This window comes from Mirounga angustirostris, unplaced genomic scaffold (genome assembly GCF_029215605.1).
Source record: "Mirounga angustirostris isolate CCGP_5_RB_7025 unplaced genomic scaffold, mMirAng1.0.hap1 SCAF_8, whole genome shotgun sequence".
Classification (NCBI taxonomy): Eukaryota; Metazoa; Chordata; class Mammalia; order Carnivora; family Phocidae; genus Mirounga; species Mirounga angustirostris.
The window spans coordinates 62,644,082-62,666,920 of NW_026991716.1; the positions used below are offsets into that span (position 1 = coordinate 62,644,082).

The 22,839-nt window shown below is 40.6% G+C and overlaps 1 protein-coding gene across 4 annotated transcripts in view; it reads left to right on the plus strand.

Annotated features, from left to right (window-relative positions):
* The first annotated feature begins 735 nt into the window (after positions 1–735).
* The window catches only part of KCNQ5 (potassium voltage-gated channel subfamily Q member 5), a 509,046-nt gene continuing 486,942 nt past the window's right edge, over positions 736–22,839 (plus strand). The window contains exon 1 of one of the 4 annotated variants that reach the window (XM_045867079.3): positions 736–1,534. In XM_045867079.3, coding sequence (XP_045723035.1) covers positions 1,131–1,534 — 404 coding nt within the window. In that variant the 5' untranslated portion in view covers positions 736–1,130. The remainder of the gene's footprint in view (positions 1,535–22,839) is intronic. The other 3 variants (XM_045867078.3, XM_045867080.3, XM_045867081.3) reach the window with 3 other exon arrangements.

Sequence of the window (22,839 nt, forward strand, 5' to 3'; positions counted from 1 at the left end):
CCCTCCGGGATTTTTCTCCCAGACGCTGGGCCCGCCGCTGCCACTGCCGAGACTTAACAGTTTTATGACTTTTTCGGACTTAAATGGAAATTTCTTGACTAAGGAAACCCAGTTCGCTCTCCCATGCTTCGCGCCGCTGTCAGGCGGAGCCCCGGGGCAACTCGTTAACCGCGGAGGAGCCACTTTGTAGTTTTTATGCCCTCCCCACACTCCACCCCCCGGGCTAGGAAGGATGTCCAGTTACTCGAGGGCTTGCTACCTGATGCTGGGATGGAAAGTCACAGCCCGAAAGCTGGAGTGAGCCGCGGGGAGATGCCCGCTCCCCGCCTCTCCGGCTTGGGAGTCGTGTCCTGCGGGTCTGCACACTGATCTGGCAGGAACCCTCCAGCTGTGCGGGAACCCGACCGCCACTGCCGGGAGCGTCGCCCCACGCGCCGGGGGACCGGCTCGTACCTGCAGGGCAGGGCAGGGCAGGGCCGTTCCCGCTCACACCCCTTGCGCAAGGATGGCGGGACCTGGCGCTGCATCGTAGCGGCCGGAGTGAGCCGAGACCTGCATCTCCAGTTTCTCCGAAGGGCACGAGGCCGACTTACCTTACGGACAGCTCCCAAGCCCCCAAGAGAACTAAACAAAGTCGCGCCTAGGAGCGGGGCTTCCGAGCCCCGTCCCCTCTGGGGGAGGGGGCAGACGCAGTCTGGGCGTGGGGAATCGAGTGCGAGAAGAAAGGGGGAGCCTGGGGCTGGGTGTGCGCGCGTGGGAGCGCGCCTCCGAGCGCCCCGCACTCCGCGGGACCAGCCCTGGGGGCACTTGGGAAGGAGGGAGTGATAGCTGCGGGAATAAGAGGGAGCAAGAGAAACCCTCTCAAAGTGACGCCCCCAAACAGGTCCTGATTTCGAATTTGGAGCTAAAGACTGCTAGAAATTGGGCCTCCTTCGCACACCCCTCTCCGCCCCCACCCCGAAGCCCCGGCGGTGTGCTGGCTGCGTGCTTCCCCGCCCCTATCTCGGAGGTCGCGGGCCGGCGGGCGCTCCGTCGGCCGCGGCTTCCTCCTCGAAACCCGCCCGCGCGCATGAGGCCGCTGCCCCCGCCACAGGCACTGGCGCCCCCCTCGCGGTGCCCGTGGTGATGCCATGCCCCGCCACCACGCGGGAGGAGAGGAGGGCGGCGCCGCCGGGCTCTGGGTGAAGAGCGGCGCGGCGGCGGCGGCGGGCGGGGGGCGCCTGGGCAGCGGCATGAAGGATGTGGAGTCGGGCCGGGGCAGGGTGCTGCTGAACTCAGCCGCCGCCAGGGGCGACGGCCTGCTGCTGCTGGGCACCCGCGCGGCCGCGCTCGGCGGCGGCGGCGGCAGCGGCGGCGGCCTGAGGGAGAGCCGCCGGGGCAAGCAGGGGGCCCGGATGAGCCTACTGGGGAAGCCGCTCTCGTACACCAGTAGCCAGAGCTGCCGGCGCAACGTCAAGTACCGGCGGGTGCAGAACTATCTGTACAACGTGCTGGAGAGACCCCGCGGCTGGGCGTTCATCTACCACGCGTTCGTGTGAGTACCCGCGGCCCCCGCGCGCCCCCCGTCACGCCCGCTCCAGGGGGTCTGTATGCCTGGCCCCCTGGGACACGCTCCGCGCCCACGCCCTGGCCCGGCGCGCGCGTGCACACACACACACACACACACACTCTCACACACTCGCGCGCGCACACGTGGTAGCTTTTATTTCTTTGCACGTGTTTATGGTCTTCCTCCTAGAGCTTTCCACCTCCCTGAGCCCCACCTCCTCTACCTCTACAGATTCAACCGTCTCCCCCAACACACCCAATGAGCTGCCCCGCAGTTTTAGGCACGGAAGGAGAGAACCAGGCAGACCTGGGACTTAGGCTGCGCGGATAACTGGGAGCGATTAGGTCCCGAGATACGTAAATTTCAACCGCGAGGGGCGCGCAGGAGCTGGGAAAGGCAAAGGGAGGACGTGCGCCGGTGTGAGGCTTGTGAGAGTGTATTGGAGAGGTTAGGAGGTTATGGCAGGGTTGGACGGGGTGGTGAGAGGAGAAACGGAGGGCTGAGTCCTCAGCCCTGGGGCGGAGCTGGGGAAGCTGCTACTTGGTGGGGAGAGCAGCTAGGTTTTAAGTGCGCCCGGAAACACGCCTCGCCGCCACCTCCACCACTAACGGAAAATCTGTCAGTGCGTGTAGCCCTTCCTGCCACAGAGGTGGCCAAGGTCTAGAAAAGGCGAGCTGGGCGGGGCGAGGTGATGCTCCCGCGCGGTGGCAGAGGCCGGTGGCGAGCCTTGGGCTCAGGAGCCCTGGTCAAAGTGCAATAGCAAACGCGCAAAGGGGCCACCTGGGACAGGGATCAGGCCGTGGGTTAAGTAGGTGTTTGTGCCGCTGAGTCAAAATGTGTGTGTGTGTAAGTAAGCCTTCACCATCTAGCAGAGAATGCTTAATGAGAAAATGATTGGAAGCAAATGTTTATTTTTCCCTTAGGCATTTAAAACCTTTCAGTGGCTTTAAAGTTTACTACTGTTTTTCCCACAAGGTCCATTCATTCAATCTCCTGTTAGAGTTAGGTTTATCTGGATGTTTTAAGGTAGTTTTTATGCCGTTATATTCTGTCTTAATTATTTCTTTTTTTCTTATTTTTTTTCATCTCTTTCTAGTTTTTTTATTTTTTTCCCTGCTTCTTTATGTTAAAATGAAATATAAAGACATCAGCCTTAGGAGACCTGTAGAGAAAAGTTGCAGGCTCTCACTGTTCCTTTCCTTGTTTCCTAGTAAAATAGGTTTTGAACACATGAACTAGGTTTCTTTTAGAAATGAGGCATGTCATCCAAACATAGCTCTCACCTGGGATGGAGGATTGGCGTCAACACCAGAAGCACTTTTTGAAATAAAATGGAAGAAGGGGCTGGTTTTGTAAATAGGTGAACCTGGAATTTGACCACGTAGGAGTCAGGAAATTGGTGGAGTCTACAATCTGTGGGGCTCTGGTGTCTGGAAAATTTTACAGTCTCAGATTGATGTGAATATGTAGCATTAGGTAGACTATTCCAGCCAACTTTCCATCTTACAGTGTACACAAGGAGAACGTTGTATAGCATCATTATTACATCAAACGGTATAACTTTTACTATTCACTTAATATAAGATTCACATTGATTTAGATGTTGTTACTGTAATAAATGATAGACATAGAGAAATACTACAGATTCTTTTCATGTTTGCCCTTTCTGAGTTGATACATATAATTAATCCTGTTACCTATTGAACCTGATAAATTATTTTAACCTGTCAGGATCTACTAAAACATTTAGCAATAACGATCTATGCTCAATTTGGCAGCAAAATATATACTATATGGAAAATGACTTTTTTTTTTTACAAGAGTACGCTCAGAATATTTGTATATTTGAATTTACGATATGATGCCGTTCGTGAGTTTTAATTTTTCGTAAATTATACACTGTATATTGGAGAGAGAGACAACTGTGGCTGATGCTCATGCTTTGCATCTCCTAAGTTTTGCCCTTGAACATGAATGAGGACTTACTGTAATACAACATTTTCTCTTCAATATGTTAATGTTTAACAGATTTTTGTGCCCTTACAGAATTTAAAATTTTTAACAAGTGATTTTTTAAGAGACTCAAGTTTAGATAGTTCTCTGCTCACCAGACTTTATCAGCCTATCCATGGGTTTAGTGGGAGATATGAAATAAATTATGTGCTTGTCAATACCATGTGCTGGTAGGAAGCTTTGCTTTATACATTTCTAGAGTCTGAAACTGTAATGCTTGAGCAATTAGATAGGGGTGCTAGATCCACATTAGCAGGAAGAGGGAATAGATAGCATCGTCTTCTGGGAGGATTCTGTACAACTATAGCCCACCTTGAGGGACAAGCCATCTTTGCAATTGCTGCTTATAGTTTATTTAGAAAGCTAGGCTTTACACATTAAATGAATAAAGGAAAGTTATTTTGAGCTGTAAGTCTAACAAGACCATTAATAATAAAGGAAATTATATGAAAACAATTTCTAAAGCAGTGTAACTAACTAATTCCCTGCCAGCGTGGGAATCCCCAAATCTTACTTTAATAACAGTTTTTGTAGCACATTAAGGTTCTTGCCAAGAGCAAGTGCAGTGTGATTAATGAGGTACTTCAGGGATGGATTTACATGGTCGACCAGTGTTTTCACTGCCAAGAAGCAAGAAAAATATGTTTAAAGTTATGTTTCAGGTAAAGAAAAGTTTTTGTTAAATATGGAAAAATCATTATTATAATGGTATTTTAATGGTATAAAATGTATTTTCAAGTGTAAATATCCGAATCTACTGATGAGATGTCTGGCAAGAACAAGAGATGACCTACTTCAAATACGTTCTTCCAGTCTTTATAAATTACAGGGGATTAGGAGAGTCTGTTCCCTTACTATTCTTTAGGATTTACCAGACAGCTGTGATTCCTCATTTCCTGTCTTCAGCTGTTCTTCAGTTTAATAGATGAGCTATTCAAATATGAGGTGGTATATTTCTTTGAAGGTTGGTTGTCCATTTTAAATTCAACTTCTTTTTAGGAAAAGTTTAGAAGAATAATGGTGGTAGCAGAACACCTGATGGTCTTCATATATAAATCTGCATTGATGCAACAAATGTGGCTCTGGCGTAGGAAATAGGGTGGCAGATATATGTAGCTCCTCACTTTGTCCAGTATATCTTTGCCTGGTATAATGCCATGGATCAGAACTTATAGATATTTTAAACTAGAAGAAATAGTCCAGTCACCCAAGCTAAGAACTTGCAAGTCATCCTTGACGCCTTTATTTTTGTCATACTTGCTCCTGCTGGCCATCCAAATGACCATTAAATTCTGTGTATTCACTTTATAAATATTTTTCGTATCTATTCCCTCTCTCTTTTGCTGTTGCTACTATCCCTCTCTGTTTCTTTGTGTACCTCCATTGGATTATTTGTAATATTCTCCTACTTAATCATCCAGTTTCTGTTCTCAGCCTTCCAGCTTTCCACCCCGGCACCATAGTGTTTTCCCTAAAATGTAAATCTTGTCATATCATCCCCTTACCTATAATCTTTGTGGTGAGGGTCATAAATGTGAATTAAGTGGATTGAGGAAAGTTAAGAATTGGGAAAGTGGAGACAATAATGTAAGTTAACCAAATTCCTTGGAACAATACACAAGACACTTTATGACATGGCCTCTGTCCATCTTTCTTTCTTCACCTCTAACGTACACCCTGGGCTCCAGCCTTACTCAGTTACTCCATCCTGTGTCACACTGCTGGGCCTTTGCTCATGCTGTTTCCTTTAATTCTGTGCAGTCTGGCTAAGTCCCACTGTTTCTTCAAAACACAATTTAAGGATCGCTTCCTCTTAGGCACATCTCCCCACTGCCAGAATAACTTAGGTGCCCCCTGTCTTAGGTTCCATGGCACTTCAGGATGTCGTTGTAATGGTGCTTGTCCCACTGTTTTCACTGTGAGCTACTTGGTCTGGCTCTCCCACAGGAGGGCAAACTTCCCACACAGAAAATCTCCTACTTATCTCTGAATTCCAAGCACCTAGCAAGATGCCTTGTACCTCGTAGACCCTCAATAAATGCTTGTTTAATGAGTAAGTAAAATTTTCTTAGAAGCCTTTCATAGAGGAGTTTCAGAGTGAACTAAAGCTGATGGAACTACTAAATCTTTTGGATTTTCTTAGAAGATACTGATGATTCATTTTGAGGAGGAGGGTATGGGGGCTAGAAGTAGGAGACCATTACTTTGCTTCCAACTTTCCCACTAATTAGCTTTGTGACTTGGAATAAGCCATTTTACTCTTTGGGGTCTCCAAATCTTTATCTGTGAAATGGGCACATCAGTGTCCAGTGTCTGTGATCCAGCCAAGTTGGTGGAGGATACTACAAATTGTCTAATATTCTATCATAAAGGGAAGGTGTATTTGTAATGAGAAGGGATCTGGTCTTTTTTTTAGCATTTCCCTTCCTCATTTTTGAGTTGCAGGACCACCTCCTAAATGGTCACTTTAACTTTACTCCTAACTCCTGGCCGAGGCCTGTGTGCCACATAGTAACCAAAGTGATCTTTCTGAAGAGTTAACAGAACACATCCCTCCTAGGCTTGGAGGAGTAATAGTTTGTTGCCTGTCTCTACCCAATTCCTTAAAGGCAGGGACTCTTTCCATCTTGTCCTCTGCCATATCACCAGCACCTAGAACAGTTCTGCCACATAGAAGATGCTCATACATACAGATTGATCCACTTACTGTTACCCCCAATCTCCAAAACATACCACTGGTTTTCAGGTGGAAAATAAGATTTTACACTGTTGATAATCCCCGTGTCGGGACTCAATTAGACCCAATGAATGACCTTATTATTTACATATATATTCTATTCGGAATTAAGTCTCTGTCCATAGAAATTGATGCTTGCATTTTATTTTTACTTCTGCATTCCTTAAAAATCACTTCCCTTATCTGTAGAGAGGGCTTATACAAGTTATACTGCTTTATACCTTGCTAGTATGGTAACATAAAATGCTGCATATATTCTTCACATCAGTCTGTTTTCAGAAATTTAAACAATGCTGCAGTATTTGAGGATCATATTACAATTAGAAATGTTGAAAGTGTTAAAATATGAGTATTGGGAATATTGTGGCATAAAAGAAATAAAATCTAAGAAAAGAATATTTCCAAATGGAATGAAGTCTTGATATAAGAAACACTATAAACAAGGAAGACGCCAGCAGCCTTTTGATAATTGCTTGCAAAGAAATGGTGCCAGTTTTAATTTTTAATTGCAAATGGCTATTTTGGCAGATGAAAATGCCAGCAGAGCATGTTTTATCCTATCCCAGTGATGTGAAACTACTTAAAGTCCAATTGTTGAATAGCCACAGTTCATAGTTATGTTTAATGATTTGTAGATGTTTCCATTTTAATTTCCTTTTCTTCAGCTATTTACAAGCATGCCATTTGAAGTTTTATTTTGTTGCAACCTGGGAGACAGATTGGCCATACAACTGCATTTTTCCATAACTACTAAAATTCTTTGATGGGTTTCAGAGTTTTGGCTTATTCTTTTGATCCTTTGTTATCAGTTTGTCCAAAGAACGAGTTTCCTAAATGTTATTGAAGTCATCTAATTCTAAATTTAAACATAGTTTGAACTTTTATATATGTATATATATGCACACATATATTCCACATGTACAAATACATACATAGTATGTATATACACACAGGATATCATTTAGCAGAGAACTTGTTAATGTAACTATTTACATTTATTTTTGCTCCTCTAAAAGTAAATAAGACACTTGAATAAAATGCAGTTTAAAAATAAAAAGAATCTTAAAGTTACTCTTGGTAATATGGAGATTGTATCATAATTTGAAAGCTATTTCAATGTATATGAACACTTTTTACAAATTGTCATAGTCTTCATTGCTTCCATTTACGAGTAATTCTAGAGTATCTACTCCTTCAGTCAGTGGTAGGATGACCTTTTACAATCATGTTATTATTTCTCTCTTTTTTTAAGTCAATTCAGTATAATACTAAATTAATAGCCATTATGTGAATCAGTTAATGTGCTGTATGTTAGTGGTTCAAAAAAGGGAATGATGTGGCCCTTGACCTCAAGGAAATTCCATTAGGGAATATGATTACATTTGGATTCAGTTATGAGTGTTACTGATTTGCTGACTATGAACAAGTTACTGCCAATACTCTCTACTTAATCTGTAAAATAGACATAATAATATTCCATCAAGGTATTACAACATCATATATATTATATATGCATATAACCACACTTGGCATGGTGGCATTGAAACTAGAGAGAAAAATAGAAATAACGTAGTGGGGGGCTATATTGCTATGTTAGAGCCCCAGGATTTTATCCTGTAGGTAATAGGCAGTCTTTGAGGTAGGTGGGGTTTGCGCAGGTAATAATGATATTGAATTTCCATTTTAGATTGATCACTCTATCAGCTCTATTATTAATACTGGCTTGAAAGGAACAAACAAGGTAGGAGATCTTTTGAAACTGTCGTTTCAACTTAGGCAAGAGATAATTTGGACTTGGATTGGGGCAATGGTAGTAAAGATGGAGAAAAAACATGATGATGGAGTTGAAATATATTAATGATGTAGTGAATTATGGAAAATGAAGAAGAGAGATTTATTATTTCTGGATTCCTGGTTTGGGTGGTTGGCTACTAGATAGAGGGGGCCATTAACTGAGATCACAAAAACAGATGGAACAACAGGGTGAGTGGAATGTTAGGGGGTGATAAAATGAATTTAGCTTTGGAGATGTTGAGCTTTTTGTGGCTGGGATTTCCAACTATACATCTCCAGCAGCTGTGAATAAAGATTTAAAAGACATAAAAGCATAGACAAGAGTTAAAAATACAACGAATGCATGTAAAGAGACAGGACGGTAGCTAAAGGATGGAAACCTGAGGAATACCAACATATAAAGGGTAAGCGGAGGAAATAGGGGGCATTAAATAGGATAGACAGCAAGGTGTAAGGAAACACTAGACAAAAAGATGGTCAGGTGGTCATGGAAACCAAGGATATATTCCAAAAAAGAGTCAACTATGAAATGTAGGCAGTGATTTAGTAAGATAAAGGACCGTGGAGTTACCATTAGATCTGGCAACATAGAAGCCCTCAGTGATTTTGTAAACTCACCAATTGTTCACTTTCAGTGAGGTGGCGGGGCAGAAGTCAGAATGCTCTTAACTGAGAAATGAATCAGAAATGAAGAGAGAAAAAAGCAAGTGTAAGCCATATAGTCAGTTAGTTTAGCAAGAATATAAGGAGAGATGGGAACACTAGCTAGAAGGAAATACAAGACTAAGGAGGAAAGCAAGAGAGGATATAGGAAAGAAGATTGTATACCACCACCAATTGTCATTTTAATTATTGATTGTGTGCTGGATATTGTTCTAAGTGCTTTATGCACATCTTCTCTTTTAATCCTCAGAATAGCTCTAAAAGATACTATTAGTATTAACCATCTCCCTTTAACAGATTAGAATACTGAGGTAGGGAGAGGCTCAGTGATCTGTCTGAGGTCAGCCACTGAATTAATGTCAGAATAGGGCTTTGTACCAAGGCAGAATGGCCGAGAGTCCATGTTCTTAGCCACTATATCTTGATTGTGATGATGCCTGTGGGCCCAAGGCTCCTCCTGTCAGATAGCATAATTACAAAAACTGCTTTTGGGTCTCATATAGATCGCTCTTAGCGATACAGTACATGCACAGTAAATATTTGTTGAAGAAAATGAACAATAGTTAAAATCCCTTATGATCTAGTATCAGAGAATTACATATAATTTAGCAGTAGTAGGAATGATTGTTTCTCTGTCTTCAGATTCTAACCAACTCGAGTTGTAATTTTTCCATAAAGTTTTTCTTGATAGTTCTGGCTTATTTCCTTACCTTTATTAAGCTCCCATAGCTTTTATTATGTGGACCATTTACTTTAGCCTTTAATTACATTTTTGCATTGTCTTCAAATTGGATCATTTATCAAATTCTTCACAAATAATTTCCGTCTAACGAAACCAAAGTACCTTCTTTTGTATCTCCTAGATTTTCATTCTTTATTTTTAATTGAAATTCTCCCTGCCTATTGCTACCAATAGGACTACTTGAATCTTATAATCTATTTTTTTTTGCAAACAAAAATTTTAAGTTCTCCTAGTTTAAATTGTACAGCAACTTGTATTGAAGACCCAAATTGCTGTTATAACTTCTTAGTACCATTTCCTATGAACATTGAATTTCTAATTTATACTGTCACTGCAGAATATCTAAGATTCATTTTAAAATAACAGAAATTGCTTCTTTTAAGTTTCATAATGGCTGAACACAGAACCATTTGCTCCAAACAGATTTTATAAAATTTTCTTTCTTTAAACTAACAAATAAAATACACTTGTTTTCTTCACACCGGTATAAATACATTTCATTTCTCCTCCATGCTTCCCCCTCTCTCTCCTCTTATATATACATTTTTTTTTTCTGGATATTTCTTCTTTTCTCTCTCCCACTTGTCCCATTGTTATCCCTCTCCCCCGTAGTTTTTGTTTGTTTGTTTTTTCCTTCCTCTCCATGCATCTATCTTTTTGGAATGGTGTTTTTGCACATATCTTTATGCCATGTTGTATAATTTAATTCTCTTCCTCTTAAACCTGTCTGCTCTTAATCAGGTGATGCATTGACCCTGTAACTGCTTACAAGCTCCAGGAGTGCACTGCATAAGTAGACTGGGCTACCGAATTTACACATTGTTCTGCGGTAATTAACAAGCCTCCAGAATGATGTGAGGGTTAGAGAACTCTGCTTTTCTTGGAGTTTTAGTTAAGCTTAGATTTCTTAGAAAATAAGGGAGTGAAGTCTTAAAATTGCCCTGTGGTTTTCTAATACCTACTTATTATTTCTGAAATCTGGATATATTCAGATATGCAATAAATAGGTTTTTTTTAAATCATATTTTCCATTTTGGAAATTGACCACGGTATACAGTTGAGAAATAAATTGAAAATTATTTTTATTCCAGATGGAATTATTACAGAAAAGGGTACATTAAAGAAGTCTAAATCTGTTTATAACATATAGTTGAATAGTAGTTAACCTAAAATTATTTAACACATAGACTGTTAAAGTCATTAGGGGTTTCCTTACTCATTGAGCCAAGAAATAGATCTATAATTTGGCAACAGAGAGCTGTAGTTTTCCTCTTTAATTGGGAGATTAAAGCATGGATTCAAAATGCAAGTGTCATAGGAGTATATATATGAGATGGAAAACCCACCTGTATTTTTTCCTACTTGGAAATTTTTCCAAAGCATAGACCATGTGAAAGCTATTTCTGCAACCTTTTATAGAATGCGAACCTTTTAGGGGTCCCATTTCTCTAAACCTGTTTTCTCTCACACCTGAGTGAATCTAGGATTGGATGGAATTGAGAATTTGGATTCTTCTCCTCAGTTTTGAGTTGGTGGATACATTTCTCACCTTTCTGATTTGTAAAGTTAGGACATAATTCTTCAGTGTTTGTCCAATAACCTGACCTCATGCTATGTGTATGGACCTGAGTAGGAACTATGAGGGCTAAACGAAAATAAAACTCAGCCTGTTCTCTCAAGGAGTTTTTGCTCCATAAGGACATTAGTTTACTATTTACTAAGCTACAAAAATCATTTCTCTGACTTGACTTAGGATAAAAGCAAAGGTTGGCCCTTTTCCAGGGCTTTTAGCTATTGCTGCTATTGAAGGGATTTACAAGGTAAACTCCAGGATCACCATGTAGAGAACTGCTGATTGCCAGTTCTCTTGACCTCTTGGAAAACCTTGGAGCTGGGTGTTTAGTTGCCTGTGTAGGTGGGCGTTCTGCTCAGGGCATTCCCGCACAAAGACCAAACACAGGAGTTCCCACTGATCATAGTAATTTTCAAAGAGTAGTAATTAAACTAGTTAAACTAAATGTTCTAGTTAATAAAACATTCTGAATATGTTTAATTTGCTCCAAAGTATTTTTTAAAATAGAAAAGAAATCAATGCTGCTTCATAACACTTTGTTTAGGAATGTTATTTTTTTCTCCCCAAAATGGCTGAAGAACAATAATGTAAATCAAAAATCTGTTAAATACAAAAATCAAATGAAATACCTATCTTCAGTATATACTCTGAAGTTTCTAATATTGTTAACTTCATTATTCTGGTACATGGAAGGAAAATATTATACCCAGTTTTCCATGGAGCCTGAAATTCATTCATTCATTCATTCATTCGTTCATTCAGTATTTGGGTGCCCACCGTATATCATGTCCTTGGGACACTTTGGAAATACTGCTTCCCATTTTACCGACTTTTTCCAGGCGAAATGGCGCTTTTCTTCAATTTAGAGAGTAGCACTTCAGAGTGAAAGTAAAATTAGTAAGTGGAAGACTGTGTGTTCATTGTGACCTAAGGTGCTCTTTACTCATCTCCTTAAGACTACAACTGACACTTCTGAACTAGCTAGGCAGTCAGGTTAAGGAATTACAAGGCAAGATTAAATTAGTTTTAAATTTACCGTGCCAGATGACAAAATCCAATAGTTCTGTTTTGCTTCATCAAATGAAATAGGTAGAGAAACTGAATGGCAATACATAAGACTTTGAGGGAACCCATTTATAACCTTTAAGATAGGATCTTGAGCCCAAGGAGCGTCTACTCTTACTCTTCTGGTCCTTGACAACTAAAAGAAATGACAGTCACTTTGTTTAGGGGCAACACTTTACCAAGCTTACACAATCAAATTAGCATCATGTTTTTGTTTTTGTTTTTTCCTTTAGAAGAAAGGCAGATAAATCCCTTTAGGTTCACATCCACCAAGGGATAAACAAACACAATGTGATGTTTCAGAATCAACCCAAAGAAACGAGCTACCCTAATTATGCTGTCTTACTTTAATCTTAAACTGACATGGTCCTGCAGACCTTCCAAAGTTAGGACAGGAGACACAAACAGAAAGAAAAAAGTATCCAGTCATCATATTTGCGCCAATCATGTTGACTTCTAGACTATTCAGGCTACTAGTTTGGTTTGCTGTCATGCTTCAGTGGCCCATTATTCTCTTTTCTCAGTAGAAGGGGATAGTAGTCATCACAGAAAGTGAAACTTACCTTTAGCGGGAAAGATTCCCTTACATGGCTCCAGAGCTTTCGCTTCCAGTGTTGGACTTGATGAGAGTTACTTTACAAATTGCTCTTCCCAAACTAGTTGGATCATGCTGTGGAGAGCTATTTTCCAAAGCTCACGGATATGGAGTTTTATTCCAGGCTTTGGGGCAAAAAGTAGATAATAAAAATAAGTTTATAGATGGCCCTAAGTGAGGTAGCCTAGACAACCTTAAACAAGAATAGTCAAGAAACTATCACATTGTACTGGAGAAAACATAATATTCCTCTCATTCAGAAGTAGGTATCATAATTCACAAGTGTTATTGGTGAGAGATCATATGTTTTTCCTCCAAAAAAGGTTAAAGGCAATTACCTGATTTTTTTTTTGTTGCTGTTCTTAGTTATTGGTCCAAAGTCCCTTTTCACATTGAGGTCTTAATATAGATTTGCAAAGTACATGATAATACATTTAAAAGACTTATTCACAGTAAATCTTTTATGTGTTTTGTTTTTGTTTTGCCTCAAGCACCACTCCTAAAGCTAGTGGTTACTCCAGAATAAGTGTCGGGGTGTGGAACGACAACATACGTAGCAGGACAAGGGCCTGGCCTGGAGTGTTCCCTCTGAGAGTGTGAAGGAGGGGAGAATAGAATTCAAGGGGAGAACTGGAGTTCTCAGTCCTTGATTAGTTTTTGGTAGGCAAAAGAGATGAAAGAATCAAAGGTTTCAAGGTTTCAAGCAAATGTGACTATGACCAAGCAGAAGTTGCTTAATTCTGTTTTAGGGAGAGACAGGATGCATGAGTGGACATGTAACTTGTTTGGGCTTTTGGAGAGAAGGACTGAGGGTCATTAGTTACCAATGTGGAGGTGATGGATGAAGAAATAATAAAGGTGTTGGGAGAAGAATGTAGCGAGAGAGAGGTTTAGGGAATACTGGCATGTGGGGAGAAAAGAGGAGAAAGAGGGGTTTGTGAAAGGGGCAGAGAAGAGGAAGATTAGTGCAATATAGCATCCATAGGAGAACCAAGGCTCAAAGAAGGATTGCAGTTGAGTTTGAAAGGATTATAAAGAAGAGAAATGAAAATGTCCATGTAAAAAGAGACAGTAATATGGAAAGCCAGAATAAAGTGGGAGGGATCAAAACCTAGAAGAAAAGTCAGTGATCTAGGTAGGAGTGAACGGCATTTGCAGCACTATGTGCTAGGAGGACATCCAGTATCACAGGGGGGAAGAAATCATATCCTGGAAATAGGGCCAGAATAACTCAACAACCAGTTAGGGTGCAGGCACAGCAATCAGCATCTCAAAAGGCATCCACAGGGTGAAGGGTGTCCCTGAAGGTATGAAACGGGGACTCCAGGAGAGAGGGTGGTATTCAGAGAGCCTCCTGCAAAAGCAGGGAAATCTGGTTTGAAAGCAATCTTGCAGTCCCTGAGAGAGATGCTGATAAGTGCAAAGCAGTTCTAAAGAGTTTGAGATAGGGCACCAAACAGTGCTTGGAGGGGAAAAGGAGGAGACAGATTAGGCTGCATAATTGACAATTAAATGGGTAAAGAGAGAGGGAGAATGGTAAATTAGGGAGCAACAGAGTAAAACTAAACCTTTCTTTATTTCCCCAAGCAGCTGGAGGTCAGCACAAATATAAAAACCTAAGGAAAGGCCCCCCCCAAGAAGAGGAAAGATTAGCATAATTGAGAGGAACAGATCCTAGAAGAAGAGAGATAGGGGTTTATGGTAAATGAAAGTTTGGGATGGCAGCTTTGGGTTGTGACAAGGCAGCAACCAGAGGTGAGTAACAGGATTTCTTGACAACAGCAAGGCTGTGATGGAGTTTGGCATGACCAGGTGGAAGACTCAGTGTGTGTGATTCTGAGAATCTCTCTAACAGTGGTGTGCAGAGGAAATTTAAAAAGCAGATGGAGCCATAACCCAGAGCTGGCAACTGTGTCCAGGGAATGAGAAATGCTCTTGGAGTCACACACACCGCAGGCTTGTGACCCTGGGCAAATCACTAACCTGTCTAAGCATCGACTGTCTGAAAAATGTGGAAATGATAAATGTGGAAATGTGCAAGTTATGGAAAGTTCCTTAAAATTGCTGGCACGTGCTCACGCAGGCACACACACACAATGGTAGTTTTTATACTTTTTTTTTTTTTAATATTTTATTTATTGGGGCGCCTGGGTGGCTCAGTCGTTAAGCGTCTGCCTTCGGCTCAGGTCGTGATCCCGGGGTCCTGGGATCGAGCCCCGCATCGGGCTCCTTGCTCGGTGGGAAGCCTGCTTCTCCCTCTCCCACTCCCCGTTTGTGGTCCCTCTCTCGCTGTGTCTCTCTCTGTTTATTTGAACACAAGCAAGGGGAGTGGGAGAGGGAGAAGCAGGCTTCCCACCGAGCAAGGAGCCCGATGCGGGGCTCGATCCCAGGACCCCGGGATCACGACCTGAGCCGAAGGCAGACGCTTAACGACTGAGCCACCCAGGCGTCCCAGTTTTTATACTTCTTAACCAAAGATAGTCTTTTAGCCTCTTCAGAGGAGGAGATACTGCAATAATAAGTACATGTAAAACATGTGTTTAATGAATAAATGAGTGAATAAATGAATTACCATAATATATTACTTATTTTACAACAGCATTGTGGTTAGTGCCAAGATTAGACGGCCAGAAGTTTCCCGTTGTCTGTACAAGCTCTCTTAGCTTGAACAAAAGGACTTTTCTCAGACATCAAGAAATATTAGAAATATTTTATAACTTCTTTGTTTTTGAATACATGGATAAAAGCATGTTCTTGAAATGTACATTTGAAAACACTGTCAGGGGGCGTCTGGGTGGTTCAGTTGGTTAAGCGACTGCCTTCGGCTCGGGTCATGATCTTGGAGTCACTGAATCAAGTCCCGCATTGGGCTCCCTGCTCAGCGAGGAGCCTGCTTCTCCCTCTAACCCTCCCCCCTCTCATGTACTCTCTCTCTCTCTCTCATTCTCGCTCTCTCAAATAAATAAATAAATCTTTAAAAAAAAAAAAAGAAAACACTGTCAGGGACTACTGATTTGACACATTTAAGTTAATAAGATTACAGAGCTGGAAGGACCTTGGGTGACTGTTAACACTGTCCTTTTTTTAGATGGGAAAACTGAGCCTGCAAAAATGTTGTCACTTGCACAAGATCAAACACTTACAATGAGAGGCAACACCGGTGGCCAAGCTTTCCTGTTGCCCTTACAGAAATGACTCCAATTTTAGGTCTTGTGATCTGCCCTAACCTTCCTTTCATGAGGGTTCTCTATGGTTCTTAAAGAACTGAACAGACTTAATTACAGATACTATTGTTCGTCCAAATATTACATGAAAACTATTCTTTTAAAAAGCACTTTCAGCGGCACCTGGCTGACTCAGTCGATGGAGCACACAATGCTTAATCTCGGGATTGTGAGTTCAAGACCCATATTGGGGGTAGAGATTATATAAAAAAATAAAAAGATAAAAATTTTTTTTTAAAGATTTTATTTATTTGACAGAGAGAGAGGGAACACAAACAGGGGAAGCGGGAGAGGGAGAAGCAGGCTTCCTGCTGAGCAGGGAGCCCGATGCGGGGCTCGATCCCAGGACTCTGGGATCATGACCTGAGCCGAAGGCAGACGCTTAACGACTGCGCCACCCAGGCGCCCCAAAGATAAAATCTTTAAAAAGCATTTTCACTCTTTCACTATGTATATTAACAAAAAAATATTTCTCTTTTATACATCTCTCAATGCCAGAAAAAGGTATTTTTATGACCTTTCTTCTAAAGAAGTTGACTTCTAAAGAAGGGGGCTCTATGGGGATTAAATATATATTGGTTTGTTCTTTAAAGGCTCCAATAAGGGACGCCTGGGTGGCTCAGTTGGTTAAGCATCTGCCTTCAGCTTGGGATCAAGTCCTGCATCAGGCGCTCTTTCCTCAGTGGGGAGCCTGCTTCTCCCTCTCCCTCTGCCTGCAGCTCTCCCTGCTTGTGCTTTCTCCCCCTCTCTCTCTGACAAATAAATAAATAAAATCTTAAAAAAAAAAGGCTCTAATAAATGAATAGTTCAAGTCAGAAACTAATTAATACTTAGTACTTTTGGTTGCAGCACTGTGGTTTCTTTCAGATATCAAAATTTGGGGAGAAAAAGCTCCAGAATTTGAGCAAGTGGGAGTGGGAAAGAGCACATACAAACATTATTCCAAAATCCTCCCTCCCCCCGCCCCTCTCTCTCACACACACACACACACACACACACACACACAAGCAATCTGACTAGGTGAATTCATTAAGGGAAAGCAAATGTGTTCATCCATAAATTCAAATGAGCCTAAAGGCCTATATTTAAATGTGCCATGTTAAACAGGCCTAGCACTCTTCTTATATGCCCAAGAGAGCCTGAGCCATGACAGTGAGACAGGCAGGAGCAGCAGGATGAGATGACCCTATCTTCTGAAAACTCCTTGCCTTACTTCAAGAGAGATGAGGCATCTGTCTAGCTTTACAAGTACAGTATTTTTTTTTAAATGTGAATGCCTAAAATTAACTTAAACTTAATTTCTACCCTCCTGGTATTTCTCTGTCTATATCTAATACACTTTTTGTGGTTAATATTATCATTAGAAAATTGATGGTTTCATTAATGAATTATGAGAACAAAGGAATTTGGGTGGTTGTTTAAAATTGTTGGCCTATAAATGGCCATTTTTTGCATGAATCTTGTATATGTACATTGAGAGGTTGATGTGTACTGTATGTGCTCTTCTTCATAGGCTAGGAACAATTTGAAGCAGAGAAATGACTTTGAGAAAATGAACAGCTCTCATTTATTTTTATCAACCATTCTTTGTGCCCTAAGTTATTCCGGTGGTTTTTAATACCTACAGTACTTTTTCTCAGTCATCATAATCCCCTCACTGTGGTCCTGATTCAGAGCTATTTCGTTCACTCCTCAGAGCTTCATTCATTACCCAAACACGGGTGGGAGTCGGGGGCAGATAAAGAAGGAGAGTCTTGATTTTCTTTGCCACATGGCTCTTGCATTTTTCCTTGAGAAGAGGGTTGGTTTGGTGCCACAAGATAAAGAGTACTTTACAAAGGCCTCCTTTTGGTCATGGAGCAGATCTGTACACAAATGCAGAGCACTTATGCTGGCCCTCAGGTAAAGGAATCCTGTAGTTCTTAAACTATACCTTACCTATGGAAGAAGGTCTGATTAGGTGACATTTGTTAAACGTCCTCGGTGTAGTAGCTGCTGCTCAGCCACATCAAACTCACAGGCCAAATCCACACTCCATGTAATAATACCAACCTATTAAAAATGTTTGATGGCTCCTAAGACAGCCGCAGCTGTTACGTATTTGTTACAGAAGCCAGAATTTTCTTTCATTCAGAGATCTGTGTAGTTTGCAAAGGTGTAAGTATAGGAATGTTTCCTGAAGCATTGTTTTATCATTAAAAAAGTACAGAAACAACGTAGAACGCTGTCATTATCAACTAGTTAAATCAACAGTGGCAAAATTGTCCAAGGGAAAACTGCATTCTTTGAAAAGAAGGAAGAAAATATGCATGACATGGTATGTCATGGTTTCTAAAATGAATTAGTAGTGAAAAAATCAAGTTATAAAAGTGTATATAGTATACACAAGTATTCACTTTTGTAAATTAAAAAATGCACATATGTAGCAGATTCTCATTATTCATGGTAGTTATAGTCTATAAAGTCACTGTAAATACTGAGTTAGTGAGCAATGAATCATTGCTCCTAGCAGAAATAGAAGGTTAGGTTCCTTGGAGCCTTTGGTCACATTTTCATCAACTGATCAGTAACCTTACTTTATGTGTGTGTTTCTGTTTAAAGATACATTATTTAATATATAATTAGTTCATTAATATTGAACTCATAGTATATCTGAATGAAGCTTACCTTACATGTATTTTCCCTGGAAGGCACACCATAGCTTTCTTGTACTTAAAAACACTAGAAAGCGCTTCAGCACTATACAGGGGCCTTTTTAAACAGTGAAATCACCCCCCTCCCCACCAAAAAAAAAGCCACACGAAAATGTGAAAAACATGGCATTAAATAGACCTTGAAAAGGATACTTGTTTACAATGAGAGCTGAAATAAGAAGGCAAAGAATTATCTTCTTCCATGTCAATTGGGAATGTGGCATCAGGAGACAGATGTGGGGCCACCTTTTTCATGTCCACAAATGACCATGAGTGCCCAGCAAGCACTGATTTCGGGGTCACAAATAAATTTTAGGAGTAGGAAAATTTGCAAAGATGGAATCTACAGGGAACAAGGATCACAATAAATGTATGCTCATACGTATATACACACACACCCATTTATGCATGTGTGCAAATGGAAAGTTTCTGAAAGGACTAGAAGAAACTGCTTGATGGAAGTGATGGAGAATAGGACTGTAGAGCAGAAATGAGACAAGGTACACCTTTTATTGTAACTCTCTCTGTCCCATGTGGCTTTTTTTTTTTTCTGTGTACATAACATATACCTTCTTCTCTGTCCTCTCTCATTCCCCCCCCACCACCACCACCATCTTTATTCTTCAATAAGCTATATGCATTTTCTGAGGAGCTCTAGGGATGAGATTTTATTTAAGCTAAATTTATCATAGTGAATATCCACTGAATCAGGCTCTTGGCAAAGTTGGCCAATATAATTTTGCAAATGAAGAGTGTCTTACAGTGTGAAGTATGACACTCAGAACATGAGTTCTCCGGGTAATTTGTGTTACAGAATATTACCCTGTCTTCCAGCACCCTGAGAAGCCCTGGACTTCAGGGCACTTTAAGTCTGCCAAATACTCTTGCTTAAATTCTTAGCACAGGACGTCAGAATGGAGGCTTAATAAGTAGAAAACAACTTAAATAATATTAATGATATAATGGCAGCTATCAAGTTGGTATCTGAAATTTTGTGTGGAAATTTTCTTCAGGTAGAATTTCAGTTTCTGGTCTCCCCTCACCTCCCTTGTGGAACAGAGGAGGTGGTAAGTCCCTAGGTTTGGTCCCCTGGCTTCATGTTGGGCTCAGAGTTCTCAAATCTGCCTTTCTGTAGGACATCCAGAACTCAAGAGCCTCCATTTCTGATTTTGTCCTCAGCTCGTATGCTTGATTTCTTGGGTTACTTGGTAGTCTTGCCATTCATAACTTGTACCTTTAGAAAAAGAGGGAAAAGTTTTAATTTTGTCTGTTTCCTTACTTGTGTATGTCATGGCAGTCTTTTTTTTTTTGCCACCTATGAAAAGCGTAACTAGCAAGTAACTCCCTGAAAGGCTTTCTTCCTAATTAATCTAGAGATTTTCACTTCTGCCAGGTACTTCCTATGTTCTACTGTAGTCTTGGCTAAAAGCAAGCTGAAGCTAAGCTGACAACGGGTTAAAAAAAAGAAAAAAGGATATATAAGGCATGTTCATATCTAATTATAGCTGGAATTCATTGGTATTAATGGCTTCCCATGGACTGTCACCCTGTGCCCACTGTTAGTTTGTAATCTAAAATAATTCAAATTTCTGTCTAATTGGATTTCTGCCAGCAGTATTCCATCCATCACTATATCTCTTCTCAAACATTGAGAATATTGTCTTTTAAATATGTTTGTATGCATTTACACATATATAATCAAAATGTGTGAAAACACTCCTTCATTTGAAAAAAAAAATAACAGGCTTGTAAAGAATAACTTTAGCAACAAATGGTGAGTTTATTTTAAGAATAAACTTCATAAATGTATGGACCTCTAAAAATAAAAATAGTAAGATTTCTCAAACGTTTATTTTCCTTACCAAATATGACAGTTATCCACAAGTGGAACAGATTGTAGTTATTGCCAATCCTGCAAAACCACAAGGATTTCAGGAAGAAGCATATGGATATCTATTGGTCTTCATGGTTTACGGTTGCATCTGTATACAGCCGCCTTCAGTGAAACTAAAAGGGACCTTTTCAGATCAGAAGTGGTGTGTAGGGAGTGTGCTTTCTTGAGTTGTTGAGGATGCCTCTGGCTGGTAACTAGTTGGCATCAAGTTCTCTGTGATTGCCTTAGTGTCATTTGTTCCATGACTGTACATTGTAAAGCGATACTGCTGCCTATGGGCAAGTGCATGGTCTAGGTGCATTGTCCCAATTACAAATCACCATTGAGCCATGTCTGTGAACCCTGAGATGTGAGTCACCATTACTTTGTACATGTCAGCCACATTTGAAGTTCTTTTTGCCCTTGTAAAATTTTAATGAGTTAGAATCCTCAAATGCACATATCTATCCAATTATCTTCCTGTAGACAAAGCCATGTGTAAAACCAAATCATCATCAGAAGGTGCCTTGATAAATAAAAGCACAGAAAAATCAGATTCTGGTCAAGTCTTGTAGATCTGGGGTCCATTGCCCATTCCCATTTCGATTCTATATGAGGGATATCAGTAGATTGCCTCCCATTAACTCTCCCTTCTGAGGTCGCCATTGCCTAGGCCAGGGGTCAGCACACTGAGGCCCACAGGCCATATTCAGCCTGCTACTGTTTTTATAAATAAAGTTTTATTGAACCATCATCATCCATATTCATTTATGTATTGTCCCTCACTGGTTTCATACTACACAATAGATTTGACCTTATGGCCCACAAAGCTGAAAATGTTTACTATCTGGCATAGGCTAGAAAACTCTGTTTTCTACACTGTGTCCTTACTCTGTTGGCAGGTGACTTAAGGAGACATGGGATGAAAACATAAACATGGTGAGTCAATTGTCAGTAGAGTTAAAATCTAAAGGATGCTATTAGTTGGAGTTCAGGTCATGGCCAGTGAGGGAGAGTGCAAGGTGAAGTTAAGAGGGAGCAGAAATCATGAGTTAGGCAGAGGAACCTGGTCAGGAGATCCAAGGGACCAGAACAGAGCAGGAGAAAAGCATAGATGCCCTAAAATGAGAGAGAAAAAAACCATATAGTCCTCAGACAGAGATTAGCTTGTTCTTCAAGCCCCCAGGGTTCCTGACAGCTGTCCAATCTACAGGTATATGTATATAAACCTTCTATTGTTCATATAAGGCGAGGAGTTCTTCTCCTTGCAATTAAAAGAAAGGGACTAAAAGAAACCATTATATGTTTGGCCATGATGGGACAAATTTAGTTCTTTATGGGAATTTCTAAGTTCCTATAGAAATAGTTGCCGTTTTCGATCTCAGTATTGACAATAAACACTAATAAACTAACTTGGGTAGAAAAGTCACTTGATGTAGTGGACAAGGGCCATGTTGATAGAAAACTTTAATGTTGACCGCAATGTGAAGATATCTCACACTTAATAAAATTTACGTTTCCTCTTTTCTTTCATTTGTTCAGTCATTCAGTAAATATTGAAGACCTTCTAAATACAAAGAACCTGTACAAGAGAGTATGATAGGTGAGAACATGTAGATAACAAGACCTACTCCCAGGGAACATAAGCAATCTTGTAAGAAAGTTGAGCCAAATACACCAACAATCACCATACAGAGAAACCAGCAGTAATTAAATTTAGTAAATATTTATAGCAGACTCATTATATATATATATATATAATGCCAGGCACCATGGATACCAATATGGATGAGGCTGAGCCTATGACTTTGGAAGAACAGTAGTGCTATTCACAAGGAGAAGGGAGAATTGCTTCCTGCCACAGGAAGGGCAGATGGGCACATGAGATATAACTAGAATGCCCACTACAGCATTATTGGCAGTAGGAATATATATTAATATATCCATAAGAAGAATAGTGGATAAATAACTGTCAGGGCCATCATATAATAAAATACCATCCAGTAATTGAAAGAAATGAACTAGAGCTACATGAATCAATATTGATAAATCTCAAACCTAACACTGAGCCAAAAGTAAGGTGTGAAAATATTCTTACACTATGAAATGAAGTATATAATATTTTAAAACATGGAAACCAATACTTCTGTATTTCTTAGACTAATAAACATATGTGGTATAAATATATTTTTAGTTGCTTAGAAGTGACAGATAAAAGGATTACTTTAAAATCTGAAGAGAGAAGGAGAAAAATGAGATTGAGGAGGGTATGCTGGGTTTCAAATGTACCTGAATATTTTAAATCTTTTTTTTTTAAA